Source organism: Crocodylus siamensis, unplaced genomic scaffold (assembly GCF_052110815.1).
Source record: "Crocodylus siamensis isolate JL-2025a unplaced genomic scaffold, ASM5211081v1 HiC_scaffold_156, whole genome shotgun sequence".
Classification (NCBI taxonomy): Eukaryota; Metazoa; Chordata; order Crocodylia; family Crocodylidae; genus Crocodylus; species Crocodylus siamensis.
In genome coordinates this window covers 3151-23433 of record NW_028324566.1, presented here as the reverse complement: position 1 = coordinate 23433, position 20283 = coordinate 3151, and the positions used below count along the sequence as shown (strand labels likewise).

General features: G+C 53.1%; 1 protein-coding gene across 1 annotated transcript; it reads right to left on the bottom strand.

Moving 5' to 3' along the window:
- Window positions 1–1060: 1060 nt before the first annotated feature.
- Window positions 1061–8762, bottom strand: LOC149851817 (interferon-induced very large GTPase 1-like). Its single transcript, XM_090030338.1, has one exon. The coding sequence runs from the start codon at window positions 8760–8762 to the stop codon at window positions 1449–1451; it is 7314 nt and encodes a 2437-aa protein (XP_089886464.1). The 3' UTR covers window positions 1061–1448.
- Window positions 8763–20283: the final 11521 nt, after the last annotated feature.

Sequence of the window (20283 nt, the reverse complement as noted above, 5' to 3'; positions counted from 1 at the left end):
GACCTAAGAATTCCAGGTCGAGCTCTTCTCCCTGGTTGGGAGAGAACCAGTAACTCAAAAGTCCAGAGAAAGTGGGGCCCAGCCAGGAGTGAAGGTGCTGAGAAGTTGAGAGTGGGGCCCAGCAAGACATACAGGAAACAAGGAGACTGGGAATGGGACCTGGGGGTCCCCAAGCCTTGGGCAGGACTAGAGGGTCCATGGGGCCAGAGAAGGGCGGAAAGCTGGAACGGGGAGCCCAAAAGCCCAGAGAGAGGGGCTGTGCATAGGACCACAGGTCTCAGAGCCCAGAGACAGGGGGCTATGTATGGGACAAAGGGTCTGGGAGGCCAGAGGGGGCTGAATGTAGGACAAGGCTGTCTGAGAACTCAGAGAAGAAGGGCTGAGTGAGGGACCAGGGAGACTGAGTGCCCAAGGGGGCTAAGTGTGTAAAGCTAACACATAAGTGATAACACCTGTGAGGCATGGGGCATGGTATAGGGAAGAACGGAGCCATGCACTGAGTCCTTAAGGCTACAGGTACCCTAGAGGGGCACAGATAGGCCCTGAGGGCCCAAGTAGCTTAAGTGCCCAACTGAGAATAGGAAGGCCTGGGAGGGACCTGGGAGGGACTTGCACAGCCTAAGGCTCACTCTAAGGCCTGTGGGCAGCCTCCCTTAATCAACCTTCATTATTTTTAAAGAACAAGACGTGGCAGGCGAGCAATTGAGGGCGGGCAACATTAGAGTGAGCGCTAGCAAGCTATGCCAGTCTCACTCAAAATGTGCTATAAACCTCCCCATCAGTTCCTGGGACCTGTAAGATGTTTAATCTTAGATTAGGCAGGGGGTTCTTTGGCTCACTTGGGCTTAGGCACCAATTCCATCTGACCCATTCATGTCCTTTATTTGGATCTGCCCCTAAGTGAATTGCTCCACCAGCTTCTCACTGAAATAGCCTCCCCTCACTGCCTGTTTGATATAGGCATGTTAAAGTCCGTTGTGGCTTTCCCTGGCATGGCAGGATGGCTACAGTGAGGTGACAACCAGAAAGAGATTCAACCATCTAGCAATTTGGATCCATTTGGTCTTTATTATGGTGCAGCCCTAATCAGGAGTGGTCATTTATTCAGAATGAGGAAGAACAGAGACAATCCCATGGTCTGCTCTGGAGCAGTTTTCTCCAGCACCAGGAAATTTCCACCGTCAGCCAACTTTGTGTTTCCGAGATGCTATGTATTCTGCTGTTGACATGAGTACTAACCTTCATTTTCCTGCTACTCCGCTCCCCATCAGTATATGGTTAATGTGTTTAAATTTTTTTTCTTCTGCCTGCAAATGTGATTACTTATCAGGTTCTTCCACCTGAGCAGACCACATGGTCCCAAGCAGCTGAGGGAGTTCTGGGTTGTTACAGCCATCAGATTACAGCAGCTTCAATTCATGTGAACATGCCCTGCCTCCCAACAGTTATTACTGTCTCAGCTCAGCGATTACAGCCTCTTTTGTAAAGGCCTCCCATGCTGGAGGGATCGCTCCTTTGCCCTCAAACTTTGCACAGTAATCTTCCTCCAGTATGGACCGGAAATGGCACACAAACCATTTCCAGTAGGCCTGAGCAGATTTGTCTGGTGTGATGCTCCAGTTGGCATAAGCAGGTCCTGCTTTTCGATAATTCTTGTACTGGATTTGCTGGTTTCCATGGAGCACCATGAAACAGTCACTTGCTACAAGGCTCGAGCATATATCAATGACCAGATGATCTGTTCTGTCCCATTGAATGCCATTCAGGGCCTGAGGTCGATGGAATTGAACGCTGTGGTCCCCGTCATGACCGGGTATCGTGTTTGTACACAGAGCTTTGCAAAAGGGACACTGTTCCCAGCATCCAGAGAACTGGTCCACCAATATTTGATGAGGTTGCAGTGTGAACTGTCCCATGTCCGTCACATCAAATTCTTGCCTCAGGTTCTCTATTACAGGGGCAAATGCTTGACTCAAGGCCTCTTTCAGAAACTCAATGTCCTTTATTTCCTGATGTTCAATGCTTTTCAGCTCACTTCTGGGCAGGTGTAAGTTATCTCCGAGTGTGCTGCAGAACTCATCCAGCCACAGCGAGACGTTCCCATTTTTATCTTTGACAACTCTAGTCGAGGTGTGAATAGCTGAAAGAAGAAGAGTCTGGAAAAAATCGAGAGACACATTTAAGAAATTCTTCAGCCTGTGACTCCTCTCATCCAAGCAATAATCCTCAACGCGCTTTTTGATAAAACCCTCTAAAAAGTCCCTGGGGAAGTGAATGTACTGCCTGTACTTCTCAAAGTTCTCCTCCTCTGCCAGGTTTATCAGAATATGGGTTTCTAGTTTGGATCGATTGCCATTGAAGGCTGGATAGTTGGACCTCATCTCACCGGCGATGTCAATGGCAGCCTTGTTGTACACTGCCTGGCGAAGTGCTGCAGAAAGCTTGAGGCAGAAGAAATCAGCAAATGTCGTGATGGAGGTGGCACCGTGGCAGGAAATCTGAAAGCACTTGAAGAAATCTTCTCGTTTGCTTTCCAGGTACAAAACGGGATCATTTGCTTTTTTAAAGGCTGTGTGCATGTATTTAAACCTCTCTGCTGCCATTTGGCACAGATGCAGTGATAGATCGACTCTGTACTCATTAGTGAAGGTATATTTTTGGTTATGGGATGCAGATTCCACCTCTTTCCGTATTAAATTCAGTATTTCATGAATGTAGTTCCGATTGTAACCTGCTCGCTCATGCTCCTTTGTGTCAATGTTCATGTTGACAAGCTGCATGATGTGGCTTCCCACCTGTTCAATGTTCTTTCTGTCGCACTTATCCAGAGTCTTACTGAAAGTCCATCGTGTTTTCTTCATGATGATATGCTTGGACTCATCAGTGGAAAAGGTATCATTGCAGGACGCGTTGTTAATTTTCTTTTCAATATTAGGCTCCTGCTTAAAATGTTCTAGGAGGATGTTTTCTATGTCTGTGCTTATGTTAGGCTCCTCAGTACGAGGAGCACTGGAAGACACTTCATAGATCCATTTTTTCCACAGAATGTCAAAGTGATCTCTCAGTTTTTCTTCGTTTAATTCCTCACCTTTTAAACCCAGGGCCAAATCTTGGCTCCTTTTGAAAAGCTCTGTTTCATATTCTGACTTCTTCCCATCAAGTTTGCTCTGTTTCCTCTTCAGCTCAATCAGCTCTTCAGACTTTCTTTTAGTTTCTTCGATCAGTGACTCTTTCAAATCTTTCAGTTTATTTTCAATACTTGCTTTCCACTGAATCAATAACTCACAGTCTTGGTCTTCACTGAAGTATCTTTCAGTATCTTTCATGATGGTATCGTATTTTTTCTGAACTTCCTTTTCAAGGCTCCTGCGAGTGACACACTGGATTTCTCCATTGCTGATCTGATTGTTCAGTTTTGTCTGCAAACCTAATACGTGACTCCTCAACTCCCAGGTCCACTGGCTGAACATGGCTTCCAGCCGGTTGTATGCTGCAATCTCCAGGGTGTTTTTGAAGCTGAAGACAAATTTCTCATTCAGCAAAGCGTTCCACAGGTCCCCAATGCGGACTTTTAACTCCGACAGTCTTAAAATGCTGCCCCGCGGTTCCTTTTTGGCACCCAGGAGAATTTTGCTCTTTAGTTCCTGCACGTTCTGGCTGTACCTGGGATTTGGGGGGGCCATGGGTGGGTTTCCTTCCCAGAGGTGAGCAAAGTAGTGGACGTGGCTGTTCACATCAAATCGGATCACATCGCTAAAGCAGGTGACATCACAAAACTCTTGCTGGGCTGCTCTAACTGCCATTTCATCTAATCTCTGCTGCAGGTGTCTTTGTCCTGCCATATTCTGCTCTTTTGCAGTGATTTCTTCAACATTTTGGTGCACAAACAAACAGCTGGGAAAGAGGCGGACTTGCTTCATCCTTAGAAATGCCTGCACGGCAATCTGGAGGATGTCCTGCATTTCTGAGGGATTCTCCCCAGATATATTGATCAACGTCATGTTGCCGAGACCAATGACGAAAGTAGCTAGCTCGTTGTCATGATTGAGTGTTGATTTAGTGGCCAGTTCCATGGTCCGAAGCCCCTCAGTATCAACTACTAGTATGTAATCAAAGTTCAAATGTTGTCGGATCTTTTCGTCCACCTTAATCAGCTGCATAAATGCCCCTCTTGTACATCTCCCTGCTCTGACATTGAACTCCAGGCCAAACATGGCGTTGAGCAGTGTTGATTTTCCAGTGCTCTGGACGCCGAGCACCGAGAGAACAAACACCTTTTTGTCTCCCAGCTTCTCGATCAGGCCGTCAAAAACTGCTCTGACCCATTTTAGTGGCACGTAGGAAGCGTCACCGTCCATCAGCTCAACGGGATACCCTGAAACCATCAGGTCTGCAGCTATTTGTGGCAGTTTATAAGAACTTTTATCCACTTGAGGCAGTATATCCAAAGCTTCATAAATCTGCCCTATCTCTCTCAAAATGTGTTCAAGGCCAATTGTGGAAGCACTTATCTCCAGTAAGAGCTTTTCCAAGTTACTTTTCACTAGATTTTCTGAGCCATCACTGTTTTCTAGATGTTTGTTGCCTTTCATTTGTGAACATAAGACATGATATTTCTGGTGGAGCTCTGTGAGGCACTCGGATGATAAGTCATCCATAAATAATTTCATCCACTGCAGGAAGTATTTTCTGATGGTCTTTGAGTGAGATTGAATAATGTCAAGCACTGACCTCATTAGATCATTGAGGGGAAAAGCTCTCCTTAGCTGTTCTTCTCGTATAGCATGTTTTTCTGATTCAATATCACTGCGGTGCTGTTCAATACTTCTATTCCTTTTATCGTCCAGGACAGTGAGCTCCTTGTCTTTCTTGCACCATTTGTGCCACAATTCTCCTTGCAGAGGTAACAGGTTTTCCTTCATCCCTTGTAAGTCATTCTCTCTGAAGAGGGCTATCAGTGTCTGGGCCATTGCCTTGGCTTCCTTACACTCTTCTCTGTCTTCATCAATGAGGAAACCATGCTGACGAGCAATTTCTGCGCAAGCATTAAGACTGCAAGGTCTTGAACCCACTAGTAAATCTTTGATATTTTTTGCAAGCTCATCAATTAATTCTGCCTCATTTCTGTTCTTTAGGGCTATTTTTCTCTTCAGGTTGGATTTGCCAGCTACTATGTTCTCTTTTTCAGTAAAAAGACACACAAAAGGCTTTGGAGATTTCAGGAGATCCCGGACAAGCTGCTTCCCTATTTCATTCTCATCAGATGTTGTAAGGAGAAGCACGTTCAGAGAAGAAATCTCCTGTAAAAATCCAGCTTGTTTCTTGTGTTCTCTTGCATCCCCATGAAGATTAGTAAATGCAATGCAGTTGTCAAACCTGTCATCATCTTTTCCACCGGGACAGTACCAGAAGATTTCCACAACACCTCCCATCAGGAGACAGTCTTTGCTGCTGCCTCTGCAGTCACGGTGGAAGAAAATATCGTGTTTGTGCTCACCCAGTAGAGCATTCAGGATCTTAGACTTGGAAGAAGAAGAATTCCCAATCCGCATGAAGGACACCACCGGGGTGTCTACCTGGTAAATCAGCTTGTTCTTATCATTTTTAATGCTAGTCCCCGGCCCTGTTTTCTCAGTACCTTTCCAACTCTTTTGAACTTGGCTAAGGGACCAGAGAGGGAACTCTATGTTTGAAGTGCAAGGATTTGGCACCAGGAGGGGGAGTGCAAACTGGCAGAAGGCAAGTTTTGTTGAAATGTATTGTCTCATGAAATCATCAGCACAGTGAAAAATGGCCATCTGGATGTCCATAGGGTGCACGTGTGCCTGTCTTGGTGCAACAGACTTGTGAGTGCCCTCACTGCCCTCTTCTAAAAAGTCATCATAGATATCTGAGGATTCATTAGATGACTCAGTCACGTTGGCCATGGTGTTCAATGTGCTTGGTACGCCGTGCTTTGTTTCGCTGTCATCCTTGCACACCAGGTACCTTGCCCGATAATCCACCATCAGCAGCTTTTGCAAGAAATAAAATGGGAGCTCGCTGTCAGTGCGGGGCAAGCTGTCCTGGAATGAGGTCTTGTCAATCACATGGAAATCTTCCCTCCCCATTTTCCTTGGATAGTAGTTTTCAAGTCCAAGCCTTTGGATCAAGTGGAGAAAGTCTTGCACTTGGGAACCTTCAGGCTGGTCAACCTGGCAGGGAGGCCCTTTGGGTTGCAATTTAGGGGAGTGTATTTGCTTATCCCCTCGACAGGCTTGACTTAGCTCTGTTATTATAACCTGCAGGTCACCACGAGAAGTTTCAAGCTCTCCATTAACAAGGCAATTCAGGTCTCTTTCCAGTGCACTCCAGTCATCGCATGCGTGGTGCTTTGCAAGGACTTGACAGACTTCAGCTGACAGCGAGTTTCCCATGTGCTGCTTCATAAAAGCCAATCTTTTGTGCTTCTGTTCTGGAGACACACCTTTGAATTCAGGCGCTATGGTCAGACCTGTCAGCAGCTGGAAAGCATGAGCTCGGGAAGCCTCCTGATCCCTCAGGGTCAAATACTGCTTGTGAGCTCTCTGCATTTCCGTTATCATAAAGTTGATCTCTGAACAGCCAAGGAGATGGTTGAAGGTTTTGCTTTCCACACAAAATCCCGTGCTGACTGCAACGGAGAGTAACAACAGTTGCATGTCTGCTTGCCCTCTCTCTCCTAGGGCCTTCAGGCAAGAGCACAAAGCTAAGTTCACCTTTACGCTAGCTTTTACTTTTGCTTCTTCCATGGCCGCTGAAGAGGACGCAAACCTGGTTTCCTCCATGTCAGCCTGCAGTTGCTGTAGGGCTTTGATAAAATGAGCAAATTCTGAGATGCAGACAGGTTCCTGATGTTTTTCTTCAGCATGAGATATCCACTGCATAATGGAGGAAAACTGGGGGCAATGCTTCACCGAATGGACATAAGGCTCCAGAAGGCACTGCAGCAGGTGTTTGATGTACACGGTGTTTTGGGCAGGCGAGCCAGATTGGCACACCAGAACTGTATTTGCCAGGAAATCCTGAAGCACCTTGTCCGAAAGGCAGAGGTTGACCCAGGCACTGTTGTCCTTTGTTCTGTCATTCAGCTTCTGTTTGAAGTGTATCAGCTTCACCAGCTGCTCTTCCGCCCCGGTGACTTCCCAGGACTTCAAGTCCTCCAAAAATGCCCTGGCCTCTTCCGCTGCACTCATTAATTGCTCGCCCACCAACATACTTGCCTGTTGCTGGGTAAGGGCTTCATAGGCTCTCACGAGGCTTCTGCTCATCTCATAAACATCCCCAAAGTCCTGTCTGTGGTTGGACAGGATTACGTCCCACACCGGAATCAGCTGCGAGCCTCGGTCAATAACACACCAGGTCTTGTTACTGGCCACTAAACCAGCTCTCCATGACGGGTGTGAATCCACGCCAGCTGAGCCGCCTGTCTGGGTCACACGCAGCTGAATCTCTGCTTTGAACATTTTTCCCTCTGTGCCTTGAAGGAATGCTTCGGAGTCTGATTTGGAGACACTCGCCCCGCCTGCAACGCTGAGACCCAAGCCTGCGAAGCTGCCCCCTACGTAGGAGCTGAGGGCCTCCGACGCCTGTTTCTTCACCTCGTCCAGCTGCTCTGCCCGAAATCCCTCGGAAGACGCTTTCCACCAGAATATCCCGCCGAAGTGGAGGGGGCCCTGGTTGACGTGAGACCCAAATCTGGTGAAGAAACCCCCGCACCGGCTCTTCAGCAACGCCAGCTTGTCTGCCTCCGGGGCGCGACTCAGAAGCTGCTCGATCCCTGTTAACTCTTGCAGTGCTGCACTGGACAGTCGAAGCTGGTCCTTCGGGAAGTAGCAGGAGGCCAGTGGGATGTAGTTGTACTTGGCAGTGCAAATGTACGTGTGCTCAGAGCAGGACCTGTGGGTTTCCTCGTGTTCTGAAGCTGCGCTGTAATCTGTGCTGGTTTCGGCACTAAACCCCGAGTATCCACCTTTGGCTGCAACACTTGTGCTGAAACCCAGCTTCTCCATGGTCTTGGTGAAGGTGGATTCTGCTCTGGACGATGAAAACTCCTTCTTCTCAAACAGGGGCCCTTGCTCCGGTCCAGAGAGCTTGAATCCATCTGGGACGGTTATGAGCGCCTCTCTCTTCTCCAGCAGGTCCTCAAGCTTGCCTGTTCTGTAAATGCCCTGCAGGGCCAGCCCTCCCGACGCCCGCCTCAGCACCTCCTCGTCGGGGACGTTCTCCCCCTGGGGCGCCGAGTCCTTCAGGTCATTTAATTGCTTGTGCATTGTCTCTATCACCTCCGCCAAAGACTTCTCAGGCTCCGCCCAGTGCTGCAGAGGGGTGCCCGTGGCTGTCCGCAGCTCCTCTTTCTTCTGTGCAGCTGCCTCGTGGCGGGTTCTGCCTTTCTGCTGCATTTCTCCGAGCTCCCTCAGTGCTGCCTTCGCCTGCTCTTGCTCGCTCTTTAACAAATCTGAGCGCTCCTGCTGCTGCTGCTTCATCCTTGCCTTGATGCCCCCCTTGAATAGCTCCTGGAGGGCCTGCTTTTCCCAGGCATACCGCACATCGTGCTCCAGCTGCAGGCAGTCCTCCTGCCTCAGGTGTTTCAAGGCTTGTGCACTGGTGACTCCAAGTTGAGTTTGTAGTTTGGGTAGCCAGTAGTCTGCACTCAGGCCAGCTTCCTGGAGTCTCTTGGCCAATTCTTTCACTCCTGGGTCTTCCTGGACCAGATGCTTGGGTTCTTCCTCCCCTGCCGACATGGCTGTGAAGAGAAGGAGAAGACTCTGTTCTCATCACACTTAGACGAAGAGTCCCTCCACTGGCCCACCTCCACCCCGTAATACAACATGGACTCAGTTATGGTGTTCAGCCACAGCACTGCTCAAGATTTGGCAAGAAACCCAAGCATCTTTTGAGAGGGATCGTCGCTCCCTGTGTTCTCTGGTTCCCAGAGGGGCAGTGAGCAGGCTGTGGCATCCTGTCACCTTCAAAAAAAGAGGAACTAAGCAAAAATGAGGATGCCGGCGAGAAATAAATTAAAAGGGGCAGTGAAGAGGGTTGAAAACTTCTAACCTCCTCTTAAAAAAACAAAAAAACCCTCCAGGGTAGGAGCCTGCACCACTTCTCTTGGAAGCTGGTTCCAGATCCTAGAGAAGTTGGTTCCCGATCCTAGACTGGATCTGTCTAGGATCCAGACAGATTTTTTAAGCTTGCAGGCAGCATGCTTAAGCTTGCAGGCAGCGTGCTTATAAATACCAGATTGGAAGTGCAGGGAAAATACAGATTGTAAAGCAAAAAAGAGAGTGAGTGAATCAAAGAGGCAACTTGGTTAAATGGCTGAATAGAGGAGAGCGATAGGTGCAAAACAATGTCATCCAAGACACAAAAATCAGAAATAGAAAGGAGCACAAACCGTGGTAAGCTAACGTGGAAGGTACAATAAGGCAAGCCAAAAAAGAATTTGGAAGGCAACTTGCTAGTGATGTAAAACATAAGTATAATAGAAAAATTAAGTGCATGAGAAGCAGGAAGCCTGCCAGGACTGCAATGGGACTGTTGGAACATGACTGAGTAAAAAGAGCCGTCGGGGAAGATTAGGCCATTGCAGAGAAGCTAAATGAATCGGCCTTTACTGTGGAAGATGTTAGGGAGATTCCCATCTCACAGCCACTCCTCTGAGGGGACAGATGGATAGAACGGAGTCAGGCGGAGGCGTCTGTAGAGAAGGTTAGAGGGAACTGATAAATTAAACAGTGACAAATCACTAGGACCAAAGTCCCAAAGGAGCTTCAACTCAGTGGATTGGAGCTGATGACTTTAGTAAGGAACCTATCACTAAAACCAGTCTCTGCACCGGAGAAGTGGAGAGTTGCCACTGCAATGCCAGTCTTTAAAGAGGCCTCCAAGGGAAAGTCAGGGCACTTAAAGCCAATGAGCCTGAATTGTTGCCAGATGCTGGTAGAAACTGTAATACAAAATAAGACTGTTCAACATGGGGATTGGGAGGACATGCTGGGGACAGCTGTGACATCTGAAGGCAGGGTGGATATGCCCCTTTCCAAACTAACGAAGATAGAGAGAGAGAGCACAAGCTGTCGTGAACCCAAGTTCACTTCATCAGATGCTAGAGGAAGTTTCATTCACATCCTAGAATCGTCCTTATCCAAACCATCCTATACAAATCCTTGTCTGGCCTAGTACTGAAGCAGTGCAGTCACCCTGACACAACACAAGACATGACACCCAACCCTACCACAGGGTAGGGCTAGACATCAGGAGGCGCGACTTCACGGTCAGGGCGGCTAGGGTCTGGGACCACCTTCCAAGAGAAGTGGTGCAGGCTCCTACCCTGGGGGTGTTTAAGAGGAGGTTGGATGAACATCTTGCTGGGGTCGTTTGACCCCAGTACTCTTTCCTGCAGGGGGTCGGACTAGATGATCTGCTCAGGTCCCTTCCAACCCAACCAACTATGAAACTATGAAAGCAGGGGAGTCTGTGGCTGCTGCAAAGGGGGTCAATATATGGTCAAGAAGTCCCAAGAAGAGACCACGGTCCCCACTACAAAGAAAGGCAAAGGCCCCCCCACAGCCTATACCAATATGATGGGGGGCAGGGAATCCTCTCCTGACCCCAGTGCAGCATCAGTCTGACCCTGAGAGGAGGGGCAAGACCCTCTAGCCTTGTGCGAGTCCCAGCAGGAGCACTGACAGGAGTCCCAGACCCCGTGCACTGTACCTGCCTCCTGATCCCCCTGTGCAAGGCTGCGTGGGGCCCCGGAGGCATCATCCCAGTACTTCGAGGAGTGGGAGGGGGCGGTGCGGGTCACCCAGGCCCCAGTCCTGGTGCGCAGGGCAGAGAGGGGGTGGTGTCAGACTCCGGGGACCCAATCCTGGTGTGTGGGGCCCAGGGCCTGGTGGGGCCCGCAGATGGCCAAAAGGTTGGACAGTGCTGCCAGGCGTCCCCTAGATCCGCCCCGACCAGCAGCTAAGCTGCCCATTAGCCCTAAAGGCAAACACCTGTGCCGGCTCATGAGGCATTTGACTCAGATTAGGTAGCGATCCTCATTAGATGGCCTTGGAGGCAGAAGTGCCTGGCAGGAGCCCAGCTCTCCGGAAAGAGCAGCCGCCCAAGACACCCTTGCAGGAGCTGGCGCATCGTAGAGGCAGAGCGGGGGAGCCCAGGAGGACGGGTGCTCTGGTATTTGTGGAGCGCTGCTTTTGCTAAAGCGCCAGCTCACCTTCCTCTTTCGTGTTTGCCCAGAGCAGGGAGCTCTTTGTTCAGGTGACAGCCTGCCTTGATGCTACATTTTACACTGGCAAACCATGTATTGCTGGAAGGGGAGATGTGGAGGCTGCAGTGGGGTGTGTGAGGGGCACACCTCAGTTTACGCTCACAGGGGTGCCTGGGAGGTGCATCAGTGAACCCTGCCAGGGGCAGGAGCGAGGCAAAGGAGTGGCCTGGGGGCATGGGAAGTTTTGAGCCCTGCCAGGGTCAGACACAAGACAGGCAGGCAGAAAGCCAAGGGGACTAAAGCCTGAACCAGGCAAGACAATACAGAGGCAACCAGAGGCCAGGGCGAGAGCCAGAGACAGCCAAAGCCAGGGCCAGGGGGGTGCAAGACACTCAACAGGGACAAACCCGTAAGCCGAGGTCTGGTGTCATGGGCCCAAGGGACCGGAGGGGGCAGCCGCACACGGGGCTTCAGCGCCACTCGATGCCGACTCTGCCACAAGTCGGGTCTCGAACGCCTCCAGTACCGGGGGGCCACACCTTCCCGGCCTTGCTGCTCTGACCGCGCAGAAGTGTTTCCTGAGATCCAACTTAAACCTACTTGGCTGCAACTTCAAGCTGGTGGTCCGCATCCTCGTCTCTGCCCCTCCTGAACCTGCCTCCTGCACTTCCAGCTGGTCAGGACCCCCAGCCTGCTCTCCTGCGTCTCTTCCCCCCGCCGGAGGAGCATCTCAGCCGGCTCTGCCCACCCTGCCATCAGCCCCCAGCCCACGTAGCCCGTGCCCTCCCACCCTTCACGCCCCGCCGTTCCTCCCGCTTTTCCGTGCCGTGCCGTTCTGCCCGTGAGCCTGAGCGACACGGCTCTCGCCCCACCGACCCTCTGCTGAGCCCTTGCACGGGACGCCCTCACGCTTACCTGGGCAATCCTCCCCAGAGCCTGCTGCACAGCTGGCTTCCTGCTCCTAGCCCCGGAGCCCCAGCCTGCGCCCTGGAGCTGGCTGCTCGCCTCTGCTGTGCAGCCTGCTTCTGGCTCCATGCCCACCTCTTACACCCCAGTCGTCTGCCCCGGCCTTCGCCTCCATCCCCTACCCTTGGGCCCGTGCCTGCCTTTACCCCCCGGGGCGTTTGGGAGCCTCCTTTCCTGCATAAGCATGAAAAGTAACTGTCTCCACGCTACCCTGCAAAGGAGGGCTCCGTCTCGAGGGGCAGAAGCCCTGAGCTCCCCGCTCCGGCGCGCCACAGCTGAGCAGAAGACCTGCTAAACGGAGAAGAGAAGCCAGGCAGGATTCCCAAGTGGAGAGACAGAGCCCCGGGAAAACCCAGCATTACCTTCCCCTGCCGCTGCTGCTGGGCCGTGCTCTGCGTCCTCCTCCACCGTTGTGTTGCACAGCACAGATTTTGTTTCGATTTCCCCTTTCAGGATGCTGGCAGCTGTCTCCTGAGGGCGCCTGCCTGCTTTCCAAGAAATCAGGCTCCTTTTCAGCACAGAGCCGAGCTCTGCTTCGCTGGAGGAATTTAACTGTTTTGTGCACAACACAGGGCAGACACAAGCAGGGGAGATTTTGCCCAGGGTCTGCCCCAGCCTCGCATGATGCCCACATGAGATGTCCCTGGGAGCCGGTGGTGGAGACCTCCACGAAGGAACGGGCATTTTTCCTTCCTGCGAAGCAGAGGACGCTGTAGCCCGGGGTGGGCAAAATACGGCCCGGGGGCCCACCAGGCCTTTTTATCCGGCCCGTGGGGCCTCTAAAAAATTTAGAAAAATAATGTTTATCTGCCCTTGGCTGCCCATCATGCGGCCCTTGATGGCTTGCCAAAACTCAGTAAGCAGCCCTCTGCCCGAAATAATTCTCCATCCCTGCTGTAGCCACTCACCCTGCTGTCACTGGGGCTCAGAGGTGCCTTTTCTGGGATGAATTTGAGAGGAGATGCCGATCTGAGCTCCGTTGTTAGGCCCAGGCAGGCACCGCAGGATGGTTTACTCGGGGTCAGGCTTTCAAAGATCTCCTCCTTTTTCGGCGCCTGTATGGGCTGGAGACCGACTTGCGGTTTGACTGATCCTGGAGCGCACAGGGCAGCGACCCAGGGAAACCCTGCAGCGCTAAGGCTGCCTGGGCAGGATCTGGCCTTTGGGGAGCCCATCCAGGCACCTTGGGCCCAGTGCGTGCGGCACAGAGCTGCAGCAAGACTGTGCGTGTGCCCCCACGCAGCACCCCTGTCCCAGCCAAAGACGGCTTCTGCCACCACCCGGCAGAAGGGGCGTCATACGTGCACCCGTGCCTTCTCCGGGTGCCTGTGTGGGTCTGGGCATGTGCTCAGGCAGGCTCTGTGGGGGCTGCTGCCTGCTCTTTGGCTGGAAAAAGCCCCCAGCGTAGACTTTGCATGCCTGGAGCAGGTGTCTAGCGGGGTCTCCTAGAGCCAGACCCCTGAGAGATGTGCCCTTCGCCCCGTGCCTGCTTCCAGGTCATCCCCACGGCCTGCCTGCCTTGGGGTAATAGGCCATTTTCCCAGGCATAACATAGGCTGGAGACAGGAGGACTGTGCTCTCCCTTCCTTACCACAGGCATTAGGAGCTCTCAAACCTGGAAGGGACCGAAACCCAAAGTTTAAAGATGCCGTTCTCTTCTCTCCCCACAGGGTGGCACCCGGGCCCCGGGCATGGGTGGCTGGTGCTGCGCGCCAGGGGCACGCCTGGAAGCTGCACCATGGTCCAGCAGCTGCTTAAGGAAGGATGAGCGGCTAAGGGGACTGCACCCTGCCCTTCATCCCTAGAGACATCTTGTCCTGCAGCAGAGTTCCCGGTGACTGAGCACCAGTGCCCTGCATGCACGCAAGTCAGCGTGCACAGAGCAGGCCCAGGACAGAGGGGCCACGGGGGTCTGCGGCAGGCTGTCGGAGCAGGGAAGAGGCGAGGAGGATGGCTCCTCCAACACCTCCCTCTGGCAGAAGGGAGGAGGGAAAAGTGCTGTTACAGCAAGGGTGTCTCTGCTAAAGATCAAGGGCAGCCAGGGGCAAAACACTGTTAGAGTTTCTAGGCAGACCAGGTTCTTTGGGTAAATCCAGTATCTTGTATTAGCCCAACTCAGATAGTTGGAAAAAATTCTTCCCTGCAAGCTTTTGGGCACAAACACCCTTTGTCAGGCTGAGGAAGCATTTGCAGATGGGCTGCGCTCTCCCTGGATGGCAAGGCAGCCGGAGGCTAGTCCGTGTGCTGGACAGCTAGACATCAGAAGTAATTTTCAGGATTTCTGGGCTCTGCTGGTCGTCCCCTCCTGCCTTTCTGCTCCAGGTGTCAGGGGGTTTTAAGCCTCCCCCAGAGGTGCTGGGTGCAGCCCAGGCTGGGGCTGGGACTGGGCTGGGCCACTGCTCCTGCTGGGAACAACCCCAGAGGGTCCTGGCTGGAGGGTCTTGCCCCTGCACTCAGGATCAGACCGATGCTGCATTTGGGGTCAGGAAGGGATTTCCCCCGTGGTCAGACTGGCACGGACTGGGGCGGGGGGGTTGCCTTCCTCTGCAGTGGGGGCACAGCCTCTGCCTGGGATGTCTTGAGGGCATATTAATAAACCTTAATGAAGCGTCAGGACATTGGTGTCATGGTCCCTGCTGTCCCTGGGGCAGGGTCGGGCGCGATGCCTGGTGCTGTGTTGGGGCAGGTTGTGTCGTTTTGGTCAGAGGTGGGCACTGGGTTTGTCCGGGCTGGTTTGGACAGGACCGATCCTGCCTCAGGCGGGGGTTGGACTAGATCTGACCTCTGCAGCTGCTTGCCGGCTCCACTTCTCTAGGATTCTTTGATGCCGCCAAAGTACTGCAACGTCATGTGGTGGTATTTTCGATTTCATGACAACACCCGGGGAAAATCATAGACGTCGTAGAGCCGTGGGGCACAAAGGAAGCTCCAGAGGTCACATCAGGTCCAGCCCCTGCCTGAGGCAGGACCAGCCCTGTCCAAACCAGCCCACACAAATCCATTGTGCAACCTCTTAGGAAAAACCACACAGCTGCCCAGCAGCGAGCACAGTGCCAAAGAGCGCTTGACGTATGCTGGGAACAAAAAGGCCCAAAGCAGTGGCACAGGCCCGGGACGAGGTAGAGGTAGGAGGATTGGTAACCTGGCAGAGCAGCGCCATGTGTCAGAGGGGTCGTTCAGCTCCTTCTTTGGAAGAAGCAGGAGGATGCAGTGGAACAGCAGGGTGAGTCAGGATTTCACGGTCCATTAGGAGGATGTTAAACAGAAGCTGCTGGGCACCAGCATCTATAGAGCAGCAGCACAGATCACCTGACCCACTGGGCTCCTTACAGGCGACAGAACAAGTTTCACACCCCACCCCGGGGGCGTCTGTGTGCCCATGACACCACACAGCTGATGTCACACGGACAGGACCTCCCAACGGTGTCTCTGTGCTGGATCTGTGCTGCCTTTCTTCCTCCCAGCGCTCTGGGCCTTGGGGCACCCCAGAGTGTCCTGCTCCAGGGACTGCTGTTCGCACCTGTTCAGCAGACTCTCTGCTCTGCGCTGAGGCATTACGGCAGCGGTTCTCAGCCGGGTGCCACAGAGGTCCTTTCAAGGGTGTTGCAGGGTGCCATGCCATGTTAGCCCCGGTAGGTGTGCAGACATGGTTCACAAGAGAAACCCAGAGCTTTCAAATAGCTGTGGTCTTTCTGAGCATTTTTACCTAGGTAGGAGGAGGGAGAAAAAAATGATTTGGGGGGCTAAACATGCACACTCCCCACCAGCAGGTAAGTCTGTGGGGGAAGGGGGTGGGGGTGGGGGGTGCAGAACAAGGCGCCAGCAGTGAGGGAGGGAGTGGGGCACAGGCAGGAGGAGGGGCTGGGTGAGTGGGGCCCCAGCTGGGACGTGCCTCCTGATCTGTGCATGGGGCAGAGCTGCTGGCCACTGCATGCTACGCCTCGACTCCCGCTGCCCCAAGGGCTGCGCGATGCTGCTGCACCTGCCCCATGCCCCCTGCCCACCGGGTGGATGGGGGGCATGGGGCAGCTGCAGCGGGGAGCAAAGCATACGATGCAGCAGCAGCAGCCACTTCCGCCCCGCACACGGACTGGGAGGGCACGTGCTTCCTGGGCCTTTGCCTGTCCCACCATCCAGCTGAGCCAGGACCCCATTCATCCCTGCCCCTGCTCCTGCCTGTGCCACGTTCCCTCCCTCACTGCTAGGGCCTCAGTCTGCACTGCCCCCACAGTGGTGAGGGAGGGAGTGGGGCTAGGGTTGGGGCTGGGGCTGGGGCAGGTGCTGCACAGCTGGGGCAGGGCACGGGACAGAGCCACGAGCAGCTTGTCCAGAAGACGTCTAGCACAGGGAGGGGGTGGTGGCTCCCACTGCTGCACGCACCTCTGGAGGGGCATGGGGGGGCGTGTGCCCCCAGATCTGCACTTGGGGTGAGAGCAGGCTGCTGTTGCGGGCTGGGGTTGGGCCTCGCTGCGCTTGGGGTGGGTGTCAGTGGCACTGGAAGGGCGGTGTGGGGGCTGTGGTAAATTTTGGGGTGGTTGCAACCCCCCTGTAGCCTCCCTCCCAGTCCCGCTGCTGCCTGTCCTGTGTGCAACCTGGCCCCGCCACCTCACAATGGGAAGAGCCCAGCGCAGCCCCGGCCCCAGCCCACAACAGCAGCCTGCTCTCGCCCCATGCAGATCGGGGGGCACACACTCCCCATGCCCTCCTGGGGTGTGTGTAGCAGCAGGAGCTGCACCCTCTGGACAAGCTGCTTGTGGCTCCGTACCGTGCCCCGCCATGGCTGTGCAGCACTTGCCCCAGCCCCAGGCCCTCTCCCTCCCTCACCGCTGTGTGCACAACTCTCCCCACTCCTGCTGCAGACGCCGTACGCCCACAGTTGGCCTGCCTTGTGGTCCTACCGTTGCCCTGTGTTTGTGGGGGCTAAGCCTCATTAGTCCCCGCTTTCCGCCACCTATAATTTTACAACAGAAAAAGCTCGGTCTATTATTTTTCTGTCATGAAAAAAGAGCAACAATTAAGAACTGGCATTTTCTAAGGGGGCCTTGAGTCTGTCCAAGGGGTTTGTGTAGTCCTTGAGTCTCAAAAGGTTGAGAACCACTAGACGAGGCAGAGGGGCTCATGCCTTGTGGTCGTGTCACAGTGGGTTTGTGTAGTTTAAGGAAGAGGTTAGACAAGGAGTTGTATGGGGTGGCCCGGATAGGGATGAGTCTGCCTCAGGCGGGAGGTGGTTCAGTCGTAAGTGACACTGTCACAGTTACTGGCTGTGAAACCAGCATGGCTGAGAGGGGGACTGGGCTGTTAGGGACGGGCTGGCTGGCAGTGACCTGGCCCAGGGGTTTTGAAAGGGCAAAAGATGATTGGAGGACTCGGGATTCCCTTTCTGCACCAATCAGGCCCCAGAGACTCCCCCGCTCCCCGTGTCCCGACTGGCCCCTTGGGTCACCTGGAGGGGGATCAGAGGGGCAGCGTGGGCTGGCGCAGGGAAGAGACCAGTGAGGGATAACAAGAAAGGAGGTTCACAGAGCAGAGCCAGGAGCAGTGCTCCAGAAGAGCCTGAAAGAGCAGGACCTGCAGGCAGCAGTGGGATCCTCAGGCAGGAGAGGCTCCCCACTGGGCTCCAGGATCCCCACGGAGAGGCTGCAGCCAGCGGGAGAGGCTCCCCTGCTCCAGCAAGGCTCTGAGCAGTGACCTGGGGGGTGCCCAGCTCTGCTTCCAGGTCCTCCACTCAGAGGCCAGGCAGCTCGACATGAGGCTGGGGCTCCAGGTGGGTCAAGACCCTGTGCAGGCTGGGCCAGTGCTACCAGTGGTGGCTGTGTGGCAGCATTTCTGTATCATGTGGGACATCTGGGTTCAAGTCCCAGCTGAGGTGACTTGGGATGCATGAAATAACAAAAAGCAAATCTTCTTGCAGTGGAAAGGGGCCATTGTGTTTCCCCCCTCTCCAGGCCCTATGTTTCATTGGCATCTGACATTTTGTGCCTTTTTTATATTTCACCAACCCGTTTTGTTAACCCTGTTCCGTCAGTGATTGTAAGTGTTTAACCTTCGTTGAATCCTGCACCCTTGGGGCGTTGTAGTGTCCACTATACCCTCTGACTTATGCCTGTTATGTTCCCCGTATTAAAAGGTATATGATTAAGTCCCCATTGGTGGTCTGGCTCTGCTCTGTAGGGGGAGGAGAGTCCCTACACCTCCCACAGCGCTTATGCATCTGCTTTGATCCCCTCAATTAGAGAGGGGGGACCTCTCGGAGTACTGCCCGGGTTACACTAGTCAGCGCCAGAGGTCCCTTCTGGCCCTACTGCTCTGTGATTCCCCAGACAGCAGAGCTCAGGACAGCCTGCCGCCAGTGACTAGAGAGGAGAAAGAGACAAGGGAGGAAGAGGAGGGCAGCAGAGACGGAGAGAACCGGGTTTATAGTGATCGGAGGAGCAGAATGCTGTCTCCCCTCCTCCGCTGAATGAATAATTCAGCTGAAACACATAAAAAACACATTCCCAAGAACAATTGAAAATGAAACCCCACGAGAGCCGGAAGAGAAACCATCTCAGGTGAGTTTTAAAAAAGCGTAGGTCTTGCAGAGAGGTTTCAGAGAATTGAGCAGCAGTTGGCAATGGCTCTGGGCTTCTCGCTAACACGCGTTATATGCCCAGAGCATGACGCGCAGTTCAGTCAGAGGTGTCACTGTCACTATCACTGGCTGTGAAACCAGCATGGCTGCAAGGAGGACTGGTCCATCAATGAAGCAGTTTTATAGGAAGCTGCATTTTCAGGCCATGGCATTTTTAAATTAGGTAGAAGGGGCATGAATTTGTTACTGGCTGCAATTCATCCGCTGAAAAGAGAGACAGTAGTAGTACGTCCCTCCAGCCACGGGAGGATCTAGGAATTTCAAAAGTGTGTGTGTGTGTGTGTGTGTGTGTGTGTGTAGAGGGGTAGGGGGTACGGATGCTGTGGTTCATCGTCATATGTAACATAACATGTATTGTTCTCTGGGTAAAAAGAATCTAGAAACTTTAGTAATATGCTAAGGGCCTTGGGCTGTACTATTCCATTTCAGATTGATGCAGAAACAGATAAAACTTCATTGGAATGAGTTAAAAACCATCTGCAGGGTTGTGAAATAGGAGCTACATGACCAGGAACAGCCAACAGACAGCAGCATGGCAGAACAAAGGCCAGCTTGATTGGTGACACATCAATGCCATTAAAAAGGAGAGGATCGTTAACACCTGTGAAATGAAGAGTTTAGAAGGGATCAGGTAGAAGATAATGAGCCATGAAGTCAATGGACTCTCTCACTGCTGCCTGAATAGAAATGCCGCTGCCACTGCCAGGCAATTGTTTCTAAAACTTTGGGTGGAGCAGGAATCAAAGGGGGGTACAAGGACACTGTGCACCCCCCTCCCCCGGATCTGCCCTTGCACCCAGCAGTATTTAAGAGCACATCCTTCCTATTTCACCTCAGCTCCGTTTCAGAGAAGTCGCTCTGTATCTATGTCGTCATGTGGGTGCCCAGAGGATGCACAGTGCTGGAGCACTCAAGTGGCTTGCACATATTTAAAGAAACACATGCCTTCCTGCCCCTGCCACGGCAATTATTTTGTGGTCGGGCCTGGGGAAGTGAAACCAAAGCGATGCCCTGTTCTGCAGCTGTGATGTTGTCTGATAGTGGCCTCCCCAGTTTGGACAAGCTGCTGTTCCCAGCGTTCACCCATCCAGGGCCCAGTGAATCTACGGCCTTTAGGTGACTGTGGCTCGTGCTAGCAGCAATGGTGGGCTGTCTGCTGTGGCTACTAGGGAAGGCATGGTACATGGCCAGAGACTGAGCTGGCCCCAGGTATACAACACACTCGGGGATACATAAAGGCAATGTCCCCATCAAGGGGCGAGGTCTCCTAGTTGCTATTACAGACCTGGTACACTCAGGAGATTAGATGGAGACACTCATTTATAGAAACCACTAATCGGGACGTTTGACTCATTAGCGGCCGAGGCTCCATTTGCAGTACTGCTTGATGGCTACAGAGCTCTCCGTCGCCTCTCTCATCCTCCCAGGCGTCCGGCTGGCCAGGTTTCAGTGC

Excerpts from the sequence above, each read along its gene's own strand:
- LOC149851817 (XM_090030338.1), bottom strand. The coding sequence starts at position 8,762 with ATGTCGGCAGGGGAGGAAGAACCCAAGCATCTGGTCCAGGAAGACCCA.